At 56.7% G+C, this 15248-nt stretch overlaps 1 gene segment (V, D, J or C); it reads right to left on the bottom strand.

Annotated features, from left to right (window-relative positions):
• Positions 1-875: 875 nt before the first annotated feature.
• LOC128933585 (immunoglobulin heavy variable 3-23-like) lies at positions 876-5772 on the bottom strand. The segment is given in 3 exon segments: positions 876-979; positions 2768-3128; positions 5689-5772. Coding segments are annotated over 3 exon segments (549 nt in total).
• Positions 5773-15248: the final 9476 nt, after the last annotated feature.

Raw genomic sequence — 15248 nt, 5'->3', positions numbered from 1 at the left:
TCAGTGTCAGCAAGCTCTGACCCTTGTCCCTGGAGATCCTGAACAGACCCTGCATCGACGGCACGTATCTGGGAGTGGCAGCATCACTGGTGATACTCGCCACAAACTCCAGCCCCTGCCCGGGTCTCTGCTTCATCCAGCCCATCCCAAAACTCCCGAAACTGAACCCGGACCCTCGGCAGAGGAGGCGCAGGGACCCCCTGGGGGGCTGGAGGTGCCCCCTGGACTCCAGCAGGGTCACGGCCGCCCGGAGCCCATCCCCAAACCTTCACCAATTTCTCTCATAACTCCCCTTGTTTGGTCCAAAAACCCTACCAGAGTTTTCCATATCTCAACATGCCTTAAAACTGCAATTAACACCAATCCATTCTTTAATTACTTAGACACCTCATCCTGAGCATTCTGCATTGATTACACAGTTAATACACTGTTAACGACCCCCAATTTGCCTCGGGACCCAAACTCGGGAACATCCTGGCCACACCCACGAGCTACCTCCGGCTCCTGGCCCTGCTGATCCTGCTGCCCCTCCCAGGTGAGCCCCACACCTTTTTTCCAAAAACCACGCCGCTTCTCCCCTGCTTGCTCAATCAGGCTCCTCATCCCCATCTCCCCTTTGTCCTGCAGCGCTCCAGGCAGCCGTGACCATTCTGGAGTGCGGGGGGGAACCTCCAGCCCCCCGGGGGTCCCTGCGCCTCCTCTGCCGAGGGTCCGGGTTCAGTTTTGGCAGTTTTGGGATGGGCTGGTATCGACAGAGACCCGGGCAGGGGCTGGAATTCATTGCACAGATCAGCCAAGGTGGCAGTACCGACTACGCGGATTCGGTGCAGGGCCGGTTCAGGATCTCCAGGGACAACGGGCAGAGCTCGGTGACGCTAGCCATGGACAACACCAAGGATGAGGATTCCGCTGTTTATTTCTGTGCCAGACGTTTCGATGGTGATGCTGGTAACACTGCTGATGGTTTTGGCAACAGTTCCTGCAGTGGCACCCCCCATGATGGTCACCAAAAGTCTGCATTCCCCAGTGATCCTTCCCCAAAATCCCAGTCCTGTTCCTCAAATCTCAGCCATTTCCCCCCAAAACTCTGCCCCTGCTGCCCCAACTCTGGACTTTCCCCCAATTTTGCCCATTTCACCCAAATCTTTGCCATCTCAACAGGCCCTGATTGGCTGAGCTGGCACAGGCAGGAATGGGAATTCTTGGAGAGCAAGGCCTGACCTGGATCCCAGGCTTGAAGGTTTAGGGCCAATGGTTGACATGTGGGGCAGGAGCAGGGGAGGGTTTGGGGTAAGTGCTGACCATTGGGGCAAATGGGGGAGATTTGGGACAAAGGGACAAGGGCTGAGGCTTGGGGGGGAACAGTCTGGGATTGCGGACAGTGGGGCTCAGACAGGGGTGGTGCCACCACCGACACGGTCAATATAAGCAGCAGCAGGGCTTCCCGCACCACTCAAACACACCGCATTTGCACAGAAATAGGTTCCGGAATCCTCGTCCTTGAGGTTGTTCACGGTCAGCGTCACCGAGCTCTGCCCGTTGTCCCTGGATATCCTCAACCGGCCCTTGACTGACGGCGCGTAGTCGGTGTAGGAAACAGCACCGCTGCTGATTCCCGCGTGCAATTCCAGCCCCTGCCCGGGTCTCTGGCAGATCCAGTGCATGGCATAACCACCAAAACTTTACCCGGACCCTCGGCAGAGGAGGCGCAGGGACCCCCCGGGGGGCTGGAGGTCCCCCCCGCATTCCAGCAGGGTCACGGCTGCCCTGAGCCCTGTGGGACAAAGGGGAGATGGGGATGAGGCCAAAGCTACACTCCTGACCCAAATCCTGATTCTGGGCCCCAAATTGGGACCCTTGGCGTTCATCATCCTCCTCTGAGGTGGGTCCCGTCTCTTTTTCCAGCTGACACTGCCACCCATTCATGCCCACAGCCAATCAGGTTCCTCATCCCCATCTCTCCTTTATCCCGCAGGGCTCTGGGCGGCCGTGACCCTGCTGGAGTGCGGGGGGCACCTCCAGAACCCCGGGGGGTCCCTGACGTGTCTGTGCCGCGCCTCTGGCTTCAATTTCAAAAAATCTGCAATGTTCTGGATGCGCCAGAGACCCAGGCTGGGGCTGGAGTACGTTGCGGCGATCAACGGTGATGATTCCACCCCCAGATACGTGCCGTCGGTCAAGGGCCGGGTCAGGATCTCCAGGGACAATGGGCAGAGCTCGGAGACGCTGACCATGAACAACCTCAAGGACGAGGATTCCGGATCCTATTGCTGTGCCAAAAACGCCTATGATGGTTGGGGTTGAGAGGCTCATGCTGCTGGTTCTAATTTTGGTCCTGTCTCCATCCCCGTTCACCAGGTCCTTCCCTCCTGCCCTTCACCCCATTGTTGATGCCCACAGACCCAAATCTGGACCATTTTTCCCAAATCTTGACCATTTGCACTGAGGGTTGAGAGCCTTGGTTGAGCCTTGGAGCCAAGAGCTGAGGTGTGGCGCCAATAGCTGAGATTTGGGGTAGAGCCAGCTGAGTTTGGAGCCAATAGTCACAAGTGAACCCCGCTGAAATCTGGGGCACACAGGGTAGGGTTTTGGGGATGAACCTTTGAGAATTATTTCAAATTCTGAAAGCCCCATGGAAATGTGTGAGGTGAGACAATGATTGGGGAGATTGGGAAAAACGGTCAAGATTTGTGGCCAACACTAAAGATTTGGGAGTAGAATGTGGGGTTTTGGGATGTTTGTGGGCACAGTATCGAGGAGGGGCCACCACTGGCATCGTCATCATAACCAGCATCAATATTAGGACCACAACCACTGCTGTAACATTTGGCACAAAAATAGGATCCGGAATCCTCTTCCTTGAGGTTGTTCATGGTCAGCGTCACCGAGCTCTGCCCGTTGTCCCTGGAGATCGTGACCCGGCCCTTGACTGAATCCGCGTAGCCGGAGTTGCCACCATCGTTCCTGATCATCGCGAGCCACTCCAGCCCCTGCCTGGGTCTCTGGCGCACCCAGAACATGTCGTAGCTCCCGAAACAGAACCCGGACCCTCGGCAGAGGAGGCGCAGGGATCCCCCGGGAGGCTGGAGGTCCCCCCCCCCGCACTCCAGCAGGGTCATGGCCGCCAGGAGCCCCGCGGGACAAAGGGGAGAGGATGGAAATCAAAAGTCTGATTGGTCAAGGGCCTCCAAGTGGGTGTGGCCAGCTGGACAAAGGGGTAGAATTCTCCTGGGGGGAGGATGATGAACTCCAAGGGTCCCAATTTGGGGCCAAGAGTCAGGATTTGGGTCAAGGGTTGAGCTTTGGCCTCATCCCCATCTCTCCTTTATCCCGCAGGGCTCCGGGCAGCCGTGACCCTGCTGGAGTGCCGGGGGGACTTCCAGCCCCCCGCGTGGTCCCTGCGCCTCCTCTGCCGAGGGTCTGGGTTCAGTTTCGGCAGTTTTGGGATGGGCTGGGTGTGCCAGAGACCCGGGCAGACACTGGAATACATCGCAGCTATCAGCAACGGTGGCAGCACATGGCACGCGCCATCGGTGCAGAGTTGGTTCACAATCTCCAGGGACAACGGGCAGAGCTCGGTGACGATGACCATGAACAACCTCAAGGACGAGGATTCCGGATCCTATTTCTGTACCAAATGTTACAGCACTGGCTGTGGTAATGCTGCTTATGCCTATGGTTTTGATGCTGGTTGTGGCCTCAAGCCCTTTCTTCTGTGTTCCCACAAATCACAGTATTCTCTGATCCTTAACCAAAATCCCGGCTCTTTTTCTCACATCTCAGCCATTTTCCGCCAAACACCACCATCACTTTCCCAATTTCAGATTTCCCCAAATTTTGCCCATTTCTCCCCAGTCTGGCCCTTCCCCTCCATCCCAGTGCGGAACGGGGATCACTCCAGGGCCCTTTGCACACAAAGCTTTTTGTGCAGCCGGCGCTCTGCCGCAGCGCCCCGAGGCTGAGCTGCCCTCTGCCAAACCCAGATGTTCACAATGACCAAAACCAGGAACTTTCTGTTTCCTTTCCTGCCCCGGCCGGGCCCCGGCAGCTGCCGGGGAGGAAGTGGGGGGAGGCTGCGGAGCCCCAAAATAGCGGCGTCTTCTCCTCCCTCCCTCCCTCGCTCCCACCTGGGGCTTCACTTCTCCCTCAGTGGCCTCGGTGTCTGGGGCTGCTCCTTGGGGCTGGGCTGGAATCCTCTCTAGGAGCTCTGGAGAAAAAACCCTTTTTTTTTCCCAAATACCCCTGAAATTTTGGTGAGATGAAATTGCTGAAATTGATCTCGAGCCAAGGGCTCCTTGCTGAGAGAAGCAGATGGGTCCAAGGGTGGAGTCACCTGGAACGTTCCATCGGTCAAGGGCCGGGTCAGCACGGCCAGGGACAGCGGGCTGAGCTCGGTGACGCTGGCCAGGTGTGACCACAGGGGAGAGGTCTGGGGACAGCTGAGGACACGGTGATGGGGACATGGCCAAAAGCACTGGCAATATCAGCATTGCCACCAGAAATACGCTTGGCACAGAAATAGGATCCGGAATCCTCGTCCTTGAGGCTGTTCATGGTCAGCGTCACCGAGCTCTGCCCGTTGTCCCTGGAGATCGTGGACCGGCCCTTGACCGATGGCGCGTACCAGGCGCTGTCACTGTTGCTGATAGCTGCGATGTATTCCAGTGTCTGCCTGGGTCTCTGGTGCACCCAGCCCATCCCAAAACTCCGGAAACTGAACCCGGACCCTCGGCAGAGAAGTCACAGGGAACCCCTGGGGGGCTGGAGTTCCCCCCCCGCACTCCAGCAGGGTCACGGCCGCCCGGAGCCCTGCGGGACAAAGGGGAGATGGGGATGGGAAACCTGATTGGTCCAGAAGGGGAAAAGGGGAGTCACTTCCAGGAAAAAGAGGCAGGGCCACCTGGGAGGGGCAGCAGGAGCAGCAGGGCCAGGAGCCAGAGGGAGCTCGAGGCCAAAGCCAGGATGTTCCCGGGTTGGGATCCCAGGGGGAATTGGGTGTCGTTCACAGTGTATTAACTGTGCAATCAATGCAGAATGCTCAGGATGAGGTGTCTAAGTAATTAAAGAATGGAGTGGAGTTAATTGAAGGATTTGAGGCATGTTGAGATATGGAAAACTCTGGTGGGGTTTTGGGACCAAACCAGGGGAGTTATGAGAGAAATTGGTGAAGGTTTGGGGATGGGCTCCGGGCGGCCGTGACCCTGCTGGAGTGCGGGGGGGGCCTCCAGCCGCCCGGGGGGTCCCTGCGCCTCCTCTGCCGAGGGTCCGGGTTCGATTTTGGCAGTTTTGGGATAGGCTGGATGCGCCAGAGACCCAGGCAGGGGCTGGAATGGATCGCAGCCATCTGGAGCAATGGTGCCACCTACTACGCGCCGTCGGTGCACGGTCAGTTCAGGATCTCCAGGGACAATAGGGAGAGCTCGGTGACGCAGACCATGAACAACCTCAAGGACGAGGATTCCAGATCCTATTTCTGATCCAAGGATGCTGATGGTTATGGTGCTGCTCCTAATGCTGGTTGGGGATGGGGTGACCTTCACCGTCAGTATAACCAGCACCATAATTATAGTAACCAGGAGCAGATCTGGCGCAGAAATAGGATCCGGTATCCTCGTCCTTGAGGTTGGTCATGGTCAGGGACATGGAGCTCTGCCCATTGTCCCGGGAGATTGTGAACCGGCCTTGCACCGACGGCGCGTAGAAGGTGTAACCCCCACTGCCGTAGTAGATGCTGGCGATGAATTCCAGCCCCTGCCCAGGTCTCTGATGCATCCAGAACAGGTCAAATTTGTCAAAATCAAACCCAGACCCCAGGCAGAGGAGGATCAGGGACCCCCCGGGGGGCTGGAGGTCCCCCCCGAACTCCAGCAGGGTCAAGGCCGCCCGGAGCCCTGTGGGAAAGAGTGGAGATGGGGATGAGGCCAAAGCTCAACCCTTGACCCAAATCCTGACACTTGGCCCTAAACTGGGACCCTTGAATTTCATCATCCTCCTCCCAGGTGGGTCCTGCCCCTTCTTCCAGCTGGCCTTGCCCACTAGGAGGCCTTCGACCAATCAGGTTTCTCATCCCCATCTCCCCTTTGTCCCGCAGGGCTCCGGGCTGCCGTGACCCTGCTGGAGTGTGGGGGGGACCTCCAGCCCCCCAGGGGTTCCCTGCACCTCCTCTGCCGAGGGTCCGGGTTCGATTTCGGGACTTTCTCCATGTTCTGGATCCACCAGAGACCCGGGCAGGCTTTGGAATACTTCGCAAGCATCTACTACAATGGTGCCAACACCTATGACGCGCCATCGGTCAAGGGCCGGGTCACGATCTCACGGGACAACGGGCAGAGCTCGGTTACGCTGACCATGAACAACCTCAAGGACGAAGATTCCGCCATTTATTTCTGTGCCAAACGTAGCAGTAATGGTTATGGTTCTGCTGGTCCTGCTTGTATTGACAATTCCTGCCGTGGACCCAGCCCCATTGCAGTCCCAACTGCCCACAAATCCCCAGAGATCCTGCCCCGACTCCCAGCTCTGTTCATCAAATCTTCACCAGTTCCATCCAAACTCCGCCCCTGCTGCCCCAACTATCAGCTTTCCCACAGTTTTGCCCATTTCACCCAAATCTCCCCCAGCTCCCCAGGCCCTGATTGGAGGAGGCCTGAACTGGAGGCCAGGGCTGAAGGTTTGGGGCCAATGGTTGAGTTTTGGGGCAGGAGCAGGGGAGGGTTTGGGGTCAGTGCTGACACTTGGTGCAAATGGGGGAGATTTGGGACAAAGGGCCAAGGGCTGAAGTTTGGGGGGAGGGTCTGAGGACTCGGGGCATTTGGGAACCCATCAAGAAAGGCAGGGCTGAAACCAACATCAATACCATAAGCTTCGTAATTAGAACCAGCATAAGGAGACTTTGCACAGAAAGAGGATCCGGAATCCTTGTCCTTGAGGTTGTTCATGGTCAGCGTCACTGACCTCTGCCTGTTGTCCCTGGAGATTGTGAACTGGCCCTTTACAGATGGCGCGTATGCGGTGTAGGAACCACTGCTGATCCCTGCAACCCATTCCTGAGCCTGCCCCTGTCTCTGGTGGATCCACATCATTCCAGACTGTCCGAAATAGAACCTGGCCCCTCGGCAGAGGAGGTGCAGCGACCCCCCGGGGGGCTGGAGCTTCCCCCCCGCACTCCAGCAGGGTCACGGCCGCCCGGAGCCCTACGGGACAAAGGGGAGATAGGGATGGGAAACCTGATTGGTCGAGGGCTGCAAACTGGGAGGATCAAGCTTGATAAAGTATCGAGACCCACATGGGGGGAGGATGAGGAACTCCAAGGGTCCAAGTTTGGAGCCAAGAGTCAGGATTTGGGTCAATGTTGAGCTTTGGCCTCATCCCCATCTCCCTGGGGGGTCCCTGCGCCTCCTCTGCCGGGGGGCCGGGTTCCGTCTCGGTCGTTCTGATCTGCACTGGATCCGCCAGAGCCCCGGGAAGGGGCTGCAGTGGGTGGCCGCCGTCGACAGCCATGGTGGCACCGACTACGCGCCGTCACTGCGGGGCCGGGTGGCGATCTCCAGGGACAACGGGCAGAGCTCCATTTCCCTGACCGTCAACAACCTCAAGGACGAGGATTCCTGATCCTATCCTATTTCTGCGCCAAGGGGTCCAGCACTAACATTGCTGCTGGTACCCCCGAATCCATTGACCCGTGCCTATCCCTGTGTCCCCACCTGTCCCCATTCCCCTGACCATTCCCTCCAGCCCTTGACCCCATCCCTGACCCCCACCGAACCAAATCTGGACCATTTTCCCCAAATCTCAACAATTTGCACCCAGATTTGCAGACCTTGGCTGAGGTTTGGGGCCCAGACCTGATGTTTGGGTCCAGGAGCTGAGATTTGGGGCAGAACCAGCTGAGCTTGGGGCCAATGGTCACAAGTGAACCCCGCTGAGATCTGGGGTGCAAAGGGCACTGTTTTAGGCATGAACAGGTGAGATTTGGGTCAAATGCCTAAAGTTGCAATAGAAATGTGAGAGGTGAGGCAATGATGGTGGAGATTGGGGGAAAAATGTCAAGGTTTGTTGACAAGGGCAAAGAGTTGATGGTAAAAGTAGGAATTTTGGGATGTCTGTGAGCCCAGTGTCAGGTGATGGGGCCATCACTGGCATTCTAAATATAATTAGCTCCAGCACCACCAGTACCAGGAGATTTGGCACAGAAATAGGTGCGGAATCCTCGTCCTTGAGGTTGTTCATGGTCAGCGTCACCAAGCTCTGCCCGTTGTCCCTGGAGATCGTGACCCGGCCCTCGACCGACGGCGTATAATCAGTGCTGCCACCACCATTACTGATATCTGCAACGTACTCCAGCCCCTGCCCGGGTCTCTGGCGGATCCAGTTCATGGCAACACTGCCGAAATTGAATCCGGACCCTCGGCAGAGGAGGCACAGGGACCCCCCGGGGGGCTGGAGGTCCCCCCTGGACTCCAGCAGGGTCACGGCCGCCCCGAGCCCTGCAGGACAAAGGGGAGATGGGGATGGGGCCAAAGCTCAACCCTTGACCCAAATCCTGACCCTTGGCCCCAAACTGGAACCCTTGGAGTTCATCATCCTCCTCCTACAGGGGTCCCACCCCTTTTTCAATCATGCAATGCCAACTTGGGCACTCTTCACCAATCAGGTTTCCCATCCCCATCTCCCCTTTGTCCCGCAGGGCGGGACCGGGCGGCCGTGACCCTGCTGGAGTCTGGGGGGAACATCCAGCCCCCCGGGGGCCCCAGACATTGCTGTGCCCAGGGTCCGGCTTCAGTTTTGGGCATTATGGAATTTACTGGATCCGCCAGAGACCCGGGCAGGCTTTGGAATATGTTGCAGGGATCTACAGCAGTGGTGGCAGAACCTTCTATGCGCCATCGGTCAAGGGCCGGTTCAGGATCTCCAGGGACAACGGGCAGAGCTCGCTGACGCTGACCATGAACAACATCAAGGACGAGGATTCTGGATCCAATTTCTGTGGGAAAGCTTCATGCTCTGTTTGTGTTCCTAGTGCTGGTTATGTTGATGATGCACGTTATGGTGTCCAGCTCCTGGTTCTGGCACCACTCCCATCATTGAGTCCCAAGAGTTGTGATTTTAGTCCCAATTGTCACCCATTGACCCAGCCCTTGACCCTTTGTCCCCATTTGCACCAATGGTCAGCACTGACCAAAAACCCTGCCCTGCTCCTGCCCAAAAACTCAACCATTGGCCCCAAACCTTCACCCCTGAGCTCCAGGTCTGATCTTGCTCTCCAAGAGTTCCCATTTTTGCCTTTTCCAGCTCAGCCAATCAGGGCTCGAGGAGCAGGGGGCGATTTGAGGACAACGTGGAGATTTGGGGCAAATTTTGGTGCCAACTTACTTTGGTTTGGGGCAGAACCAGTAAGGGCTTTGTGGCTTCGTGGTTGGCGTTGCTGGAAATGGGGGAGATCTGGGGGAAAGGGTCAGGAATGCGGTCAAGGGCTGAGATTTGGGGAAGGGTCTGGGGAGTGGGGACAGGAAGGTCTCAGAAATGGTGGTGCCACCACCGGCAGGGTCAATATCAGCAGCAGCATAAGCACCACATCCATAAGCAGATTTGGCACAGAAATAGGATCCGGAATCCTCGTCCTTGAGGTTGTTCATGGTCAGCATCACCGAGCTCTGCCTGTTGTCCCTGGAGATCGTGACCTGGCCCTTGACCGATGGCGCGTACCAGGTGCTGCCACTTTTGCTGATATTGGTGACTGGCTCCAGCCCCTGCCCGGGTCTCTGCCGATGCCAGCCCATCCCAAAACTGCCAAAATCTAATCCGGACCCTCGGCAGAGGAGGCGCAGGGATCCCCGTGGGGGCTGGAGGTCCCCCCCGCACTGCAGCAGGGTCACGGCCGTTTCACCATCCCAAAACCTTCACCAGTTTGCCCCAAATTCCCTTTATCTTACCCCAATTCTCCAACAGAGGACTCCAGTATTGTAAAGTGCCTTCAACACAAAAATTAACCCAGATCCACCCATTAATTAATCTGACAGCTCCACCCGACTTTTGCATCGCCACGTGCCCATCTCCCCTTTGTCCCGCAGCGCTCCGGGCGGCCGTGACCCTGCTGGTGCCCGGGGGGGAACTCCAGCCCCCCGGGGGGTCCCTGCGCCTCCTCTGCCAAGGGTCTGGGTTCGATTTTGGCAGTTTTGGGATGGGCTGGCATCGCCAGAGACCTGGGCAGGGGCTGGAGCCAGTCGCCAGAATCAGCAGCAGTGGCAGCACCTACTATGCAGATTCGGTCAGGGGCCAGTTTATGATCTCCAGGGACAATGGGCAGAGCTCGGTGACGCTGACCATGAACAACCTCAAGGATGAGGATTCCGGATCCTATTTCTGTGCCAAATCTTACAGCACTGGTAGCACTGCTGCTGCTTATACTGACTGTGCCGGTGGTGACATCGCCATTTCTGAGCCCCTCCTGTTCCCAAATCTCAGACCCTTCCTCCAAATCTCAGCCCTTGACCCCATTCTTGACCCTTTGTCCCAGGTCTCCCCCGTTTCCAACACCACCAACCACGGAGCCGAAACCCGCGAACCGCTTCTGCCCCAAACCAAACTAAGTTGGCACCAAAAATCGCACGAACCTGCCCCAAATCCCCACTTTTGCTCCCTGAAGCAGCAGCCGCTGACACAAATCCTCAACCTTTGTCTCCAAATCGGGACCCTGGGCCTCAAACCCCGACCTTCAGAGCAAAATTTTGGGGAACAAAGAGGAGATTTGGGGTCAGGAGTTGTGGTTTGGGGTCAGCGGGTGAGAATTGGGGCGGAGGCAGAGCAAGGTTGGGATCAATGGTCAAGGGCTGGGTGTGGGCTGGGGGTCTAGGGGAAGGGTCTGGGGAACGGGCACGGAGGGGGACACAGGGATGGGGGTGGGGAAACCATGGGCATCGTCACTACAAGCAGCATGTTCAGGGTAATTATTAGCAGCACACTTGGCGCCGAAATAAATGGCGGAATCCTCGTCCTTGAGGTTGTTCATGGCCAGCGTCACCGAGCTCTGCCCGTTGTCCCTGGAGATCCTGAACCGACCCTTGACCGACGGCACGTAGTAGGTGTTGGAACTATTGAAGTAGATGCCTGTGACGTATTGCAAAGCCTGCCCGGGTCTCTGGCGGATCCAGTACATTCCATAATCCCCAAAACTGAACCCGGACCCTCGGCAGAGGAGGCGCAGCGACCCCCCGGGGGGTGGAGGTCCCCCCCGCACTCCAGCAGGGTCACGGCCGCCCGGAGCCCTGCGGGACAAAGGGGAGATGGGGATGAGAAACCTGATTGGTTGAATGTCTCATACTGCATGTGGCCAGCCGGGAAATGGGGCAGGACCCCCCTGGGGGGAGGATGATGAATTTCAAAGGTCCCAATTTGGGGCCAAGAGTCAGGATTTGGGTCAAGGGTTGAGCTTTGGCCCCATCCCCATCTCCCCTTTGTCCCGCAGGGCTCGGGGCGGCCGTGACCCTGCTGGACTGCGGGGGGGATCTCCAGCCCCCCGGGCGGTCCCTGCGCCTCCTCTGCCGAGGGGCCGGGTTCCATTTCGGTCATTATGATCTGCACTGGATCCTCCAGAGCCCCAGGCAGGGGCTGCAGTGGGTGGCCGCCATTGACAGCACCTACTACGCGCCATGACTGCGGGGCTGGGTCCCGATCTCCAGGGACAACGGGCAGAGCTCCATGTCCCTGACCGTGAACAACCTCAAGGACAAGGATTCCGGGTCCTATTTCTGCGCCAAGGAGTCCAGCACTAACATTGCTGCTGGTGCCCTCAAATCTATTGACCCATCCCCATCCCTGGGTCCCCACCTGTCCCCATTCCCCAGGTCCTTCCCTCAAACCCTTGACCCCATTGTGACCCCCCAGACCCAAATCTGGCCCGTTTTCCCGAAATCTCAACCATTTGCACCCAGGTTTGGGGACCTTAGTTGAGCTTTGGAGCCAAGAGCTGAGGTTTGGGGCAGAACCAGCTGAGTTTGGGGCCAATGGTCAAAAGTGGTCCCCGCTGAGATCTGGGGCTCAAAGGGCAGAGTTTTGGGCATGAACATTTGAGATTTGGGTGAAAGGCTGCAAGGCGTAGAGAAGTGGGAGAGGTAAGGAAGTGATGGTAGAGATTGAGGTTAAAGGGTCAAGATTCAGTTTTAAAAGTAAAGATTTCAGGGTAGAATGTGGGAATTTTGAGATGTCCGTGATATCAAAGGCAGGGTGGGGCCATCATAACCATCGTCAATATAACCAGCACTACTAGAGCCACCACCATAAGAATCTTTGGCACAGAAATAGGATTCGGAATCGTCGTCCTTGAGGTTGTTCATGGTCAGCGTCACCGAGCTCTGCCCGTTGTCCCTGGAGATCCTGAACCGGCCCTTGACCGATGGCGCAAGCTCGGTGCTGCCACCATTGTTGTAGATACTTGCAACAAATTCCAGCCCCGGCCCAGGTCTCTGGCGGATCCAGTACATCCCATAATCCCCAAAACTGAACCCGGACCCACGGCAGAGGAGGCGCAGGGACCCCCCGGGGGGCTGGAGTTCCCCTTCGCACTCCAGCAGGGTCATGGCTGCCCGGAGCCCTGCGGGACTAAGGGGAGATGGGGATGAGGCCAAAGCTCAACCCTTAAACTAATACCTGACTCATGGCCCCAAATTGGGACCCTTGGAATTCATCATCCTCTTCCCAGGTGCGTTACATCCCTTTTTCCAGTTTGCCACACCCACTTTTCGGCGCTGAACCACTCAGGTTTCTCATCCCCATCTCCCTTTTGTCCCACAGGGCTCTGGGCGGCCGTGACCCTGCTGGAGTGCGGGGGGGAACTCTAGCCGCGGGGGGGGTCCCTGCGCCTCATCTGCCGAGGGGTCGGGTTCAGTTTCGGCAGTTTTGGAATGTGCTGGGTCCGCCAGAGACCTGGGCAGGGGCTGGAATTCGTCGCAGGGATCCGCAAAAGCGCTGTCAATATTGGCTACACGCTGTCGGTCAAGGGCCGGTTCAGGATCTCCAGGGACAACGAGCAGAGCTCGGTGACGCTGACCATGAACAACCTCAAGGACGAGGATTCCGGATCCTATTTCTGTGTCAAAGTAGCTGGTGCTGGTGGTGGTGGTTATGGAGCTGGTGCTATTGATGTGCCGTGCATGGCCAGATCCCCATCCAGCACTGCAGGAGCATCCGGGCGTAGGACGGTCGGGACAGACGGATGGACACGAGAGATCTCTGCTGCTAGGTTGTGGCATTTGGGGTTTATTGCGAAGGACGAACTGCAGGGCCCTGCTGGGAGCTGCCAGGCACAACTGGAGTAGGGCTGAGAGAAGAGAGGGGAGAGGGGATGAGTGGGGGAGAGAGTAAGAGAGTAAAAAAGGTAAATGAGTAAAAGGGTGAGAGAATAAAAAGGGTAATAGAGTGAAAGAGTCCGTGAATAAAATGGTAAGAGTGTAAAAGGGTAAGAACATAAAACTGTAAGAGAATAAAAGGGTAAGAGAGTGAGGTTCCCACCACAATGCAATAAATCTTCTCTGTAGAAAATTCTAATTCTCACTAACCAATCTAATACAATATACAAACACTACATCATTTCCATACACCCTAAGAGAATCATTTCATTACCGTACTCTATTACATTTTAAACCCTAAAAACTCTTCTTTGGCACCCTTCTGCCAAGCCTAAAACCTACTCGTTGGAAACCCTAAAAACTACTTTTCGGAGTAACTTTAAACCCGAAAAACTCCTTTTTGGAGTAACTTTGGAGTAACTTTAAACCCTAAAATCTCCTCTTTGGGCCTCCTCTGTCAAGCAGTAGGGTCGCTCTCACCCTTGGGCCTGTCTGCAGGCAGAGGGTGTTGTTCCATCAAAATGGGATCACCTACAGCCGGCCACACCGTTGTTTTCCAGTTGTTCAGTCACTGACGGATGTCAAAGCTGGCTTTCATTTCAATCTTGCTGATGGTTTCCATATTCTCAAAATCTTTTGCCAGGCAATCACATTGATAAGGCTTTGCTGTTCACCTTCCCCAACCAGCATCAGCATAAGCACCGTGACCATCGGTGTCATTGGCACAAAAATAGGATCCGGAATCCTCGTCCTTGAGGTTGTTCATGGTCAGCGTCACCGAGCTCTGCCCGTTGTCCCTGGAGATCCTGAACCGGCCCTTGACGGAATCCGCGTACCTGGTGACGCCACCACTGCTGGTGATGGTTCCGACCCACTCCAGCCCCTGCCCGGTTATCTGGCAGATCCAGGCAATCCCAAAATTTCCAAAATGGAACCCGGACCCGCGGCACAGCAACGTCAGGGACCCCCCGGGGGGGTGGAGGTGCCCCCCCGCACTCCAGCAGGGTCATGGCCTCCCGGAGCCCTGCGGGACAAAGGGGATATGGGGATGAGGCGATGCAAAAGTCAGGCAGAGCTGTCCAAGTAATTAATGGGTGGATTGGGGCTAATTGCACGGTTTAAGGCACTTTACCATTCAGGATACATCCGTTGGATGTTTGGGGACAAAAAAAGGGAATTTGGGGCAAAACCGGTGAAGGTTTGGGGTTGGGGGAGCAGCCGTGACCCTGCTGGAGTCTGGGGGGGACCTCCAGACCCCCGGGGGGGTTCTGCGCCTCCTCTGCTGAGGGTCCGGGTTCAGTTTTGGGGATTATGCAATGTGCTGGATCCGCCAGAGACGCGGGGAGGGGCTGGAGTGGCTAACGGGGATCCGCAGTGGTGGTTACAACTGGGTATGTGGGTTTAGTCAAGGGTCGGTTCAGGATCTCCAGGGACAACGGGCAGAGCTCGGTGACGCTGACCTTGAACAACCTCAAGGACGAGGATTCCGGATCCTATTTCTGTGCCAAGGCTGCTGGTTCCAGTTGGGGTAATGATGTCTCTGCTCTTGACCTCTTCCCCTTGTCTGGGTCCCCTCCTGTCCCCAAATCCCAGGCCCTTCCCCCAAATATCAGCCCTTAACCCCATTCTTGACCCTTTGTGCCAAATCTCATTGATTTCCAACACCACCAACCACTGAGCCAAAACCCCCGACTGGTTCTGCCCCAAACCCAACCGCTTTGGCTACAAAAATCACCCATTTCTTCCCGAAATCCCTACTTTGTGCTCCCAGCCAGAGCTGCTGACACGAATCCTCAACCTTTGTCCCCAAATCGGGACCCTGGGCCTCAAACCCCAACCTTCAGAGAAAAGGTTTGGGGCAGAAAGAGGAGATTTTGCATCAGGAGTTGGGGTTTGGGGTCAGCG

This window comes from Melozone crissalis, unplaced genomic scaffold, assembly GCF_028551555.1.
Source record: "Melozone crissalis strain CALT ecotype California unplaced genomic scaffold, PUWL_Pcris_2 ptg000011l_1, whole genome shotgun sequence".
In the NCBI taxonomy this organism is placed as follows: Eukaryota; Metazoa; Chordata; class Aves; order Passeriformes; family Passerellidae; genus Melozone; species Melozone crissalis.
Note: the sequence above shows the minus strand (reverse complement) of the source record. Positions and strands in the feature narration are given on the sequence as shown.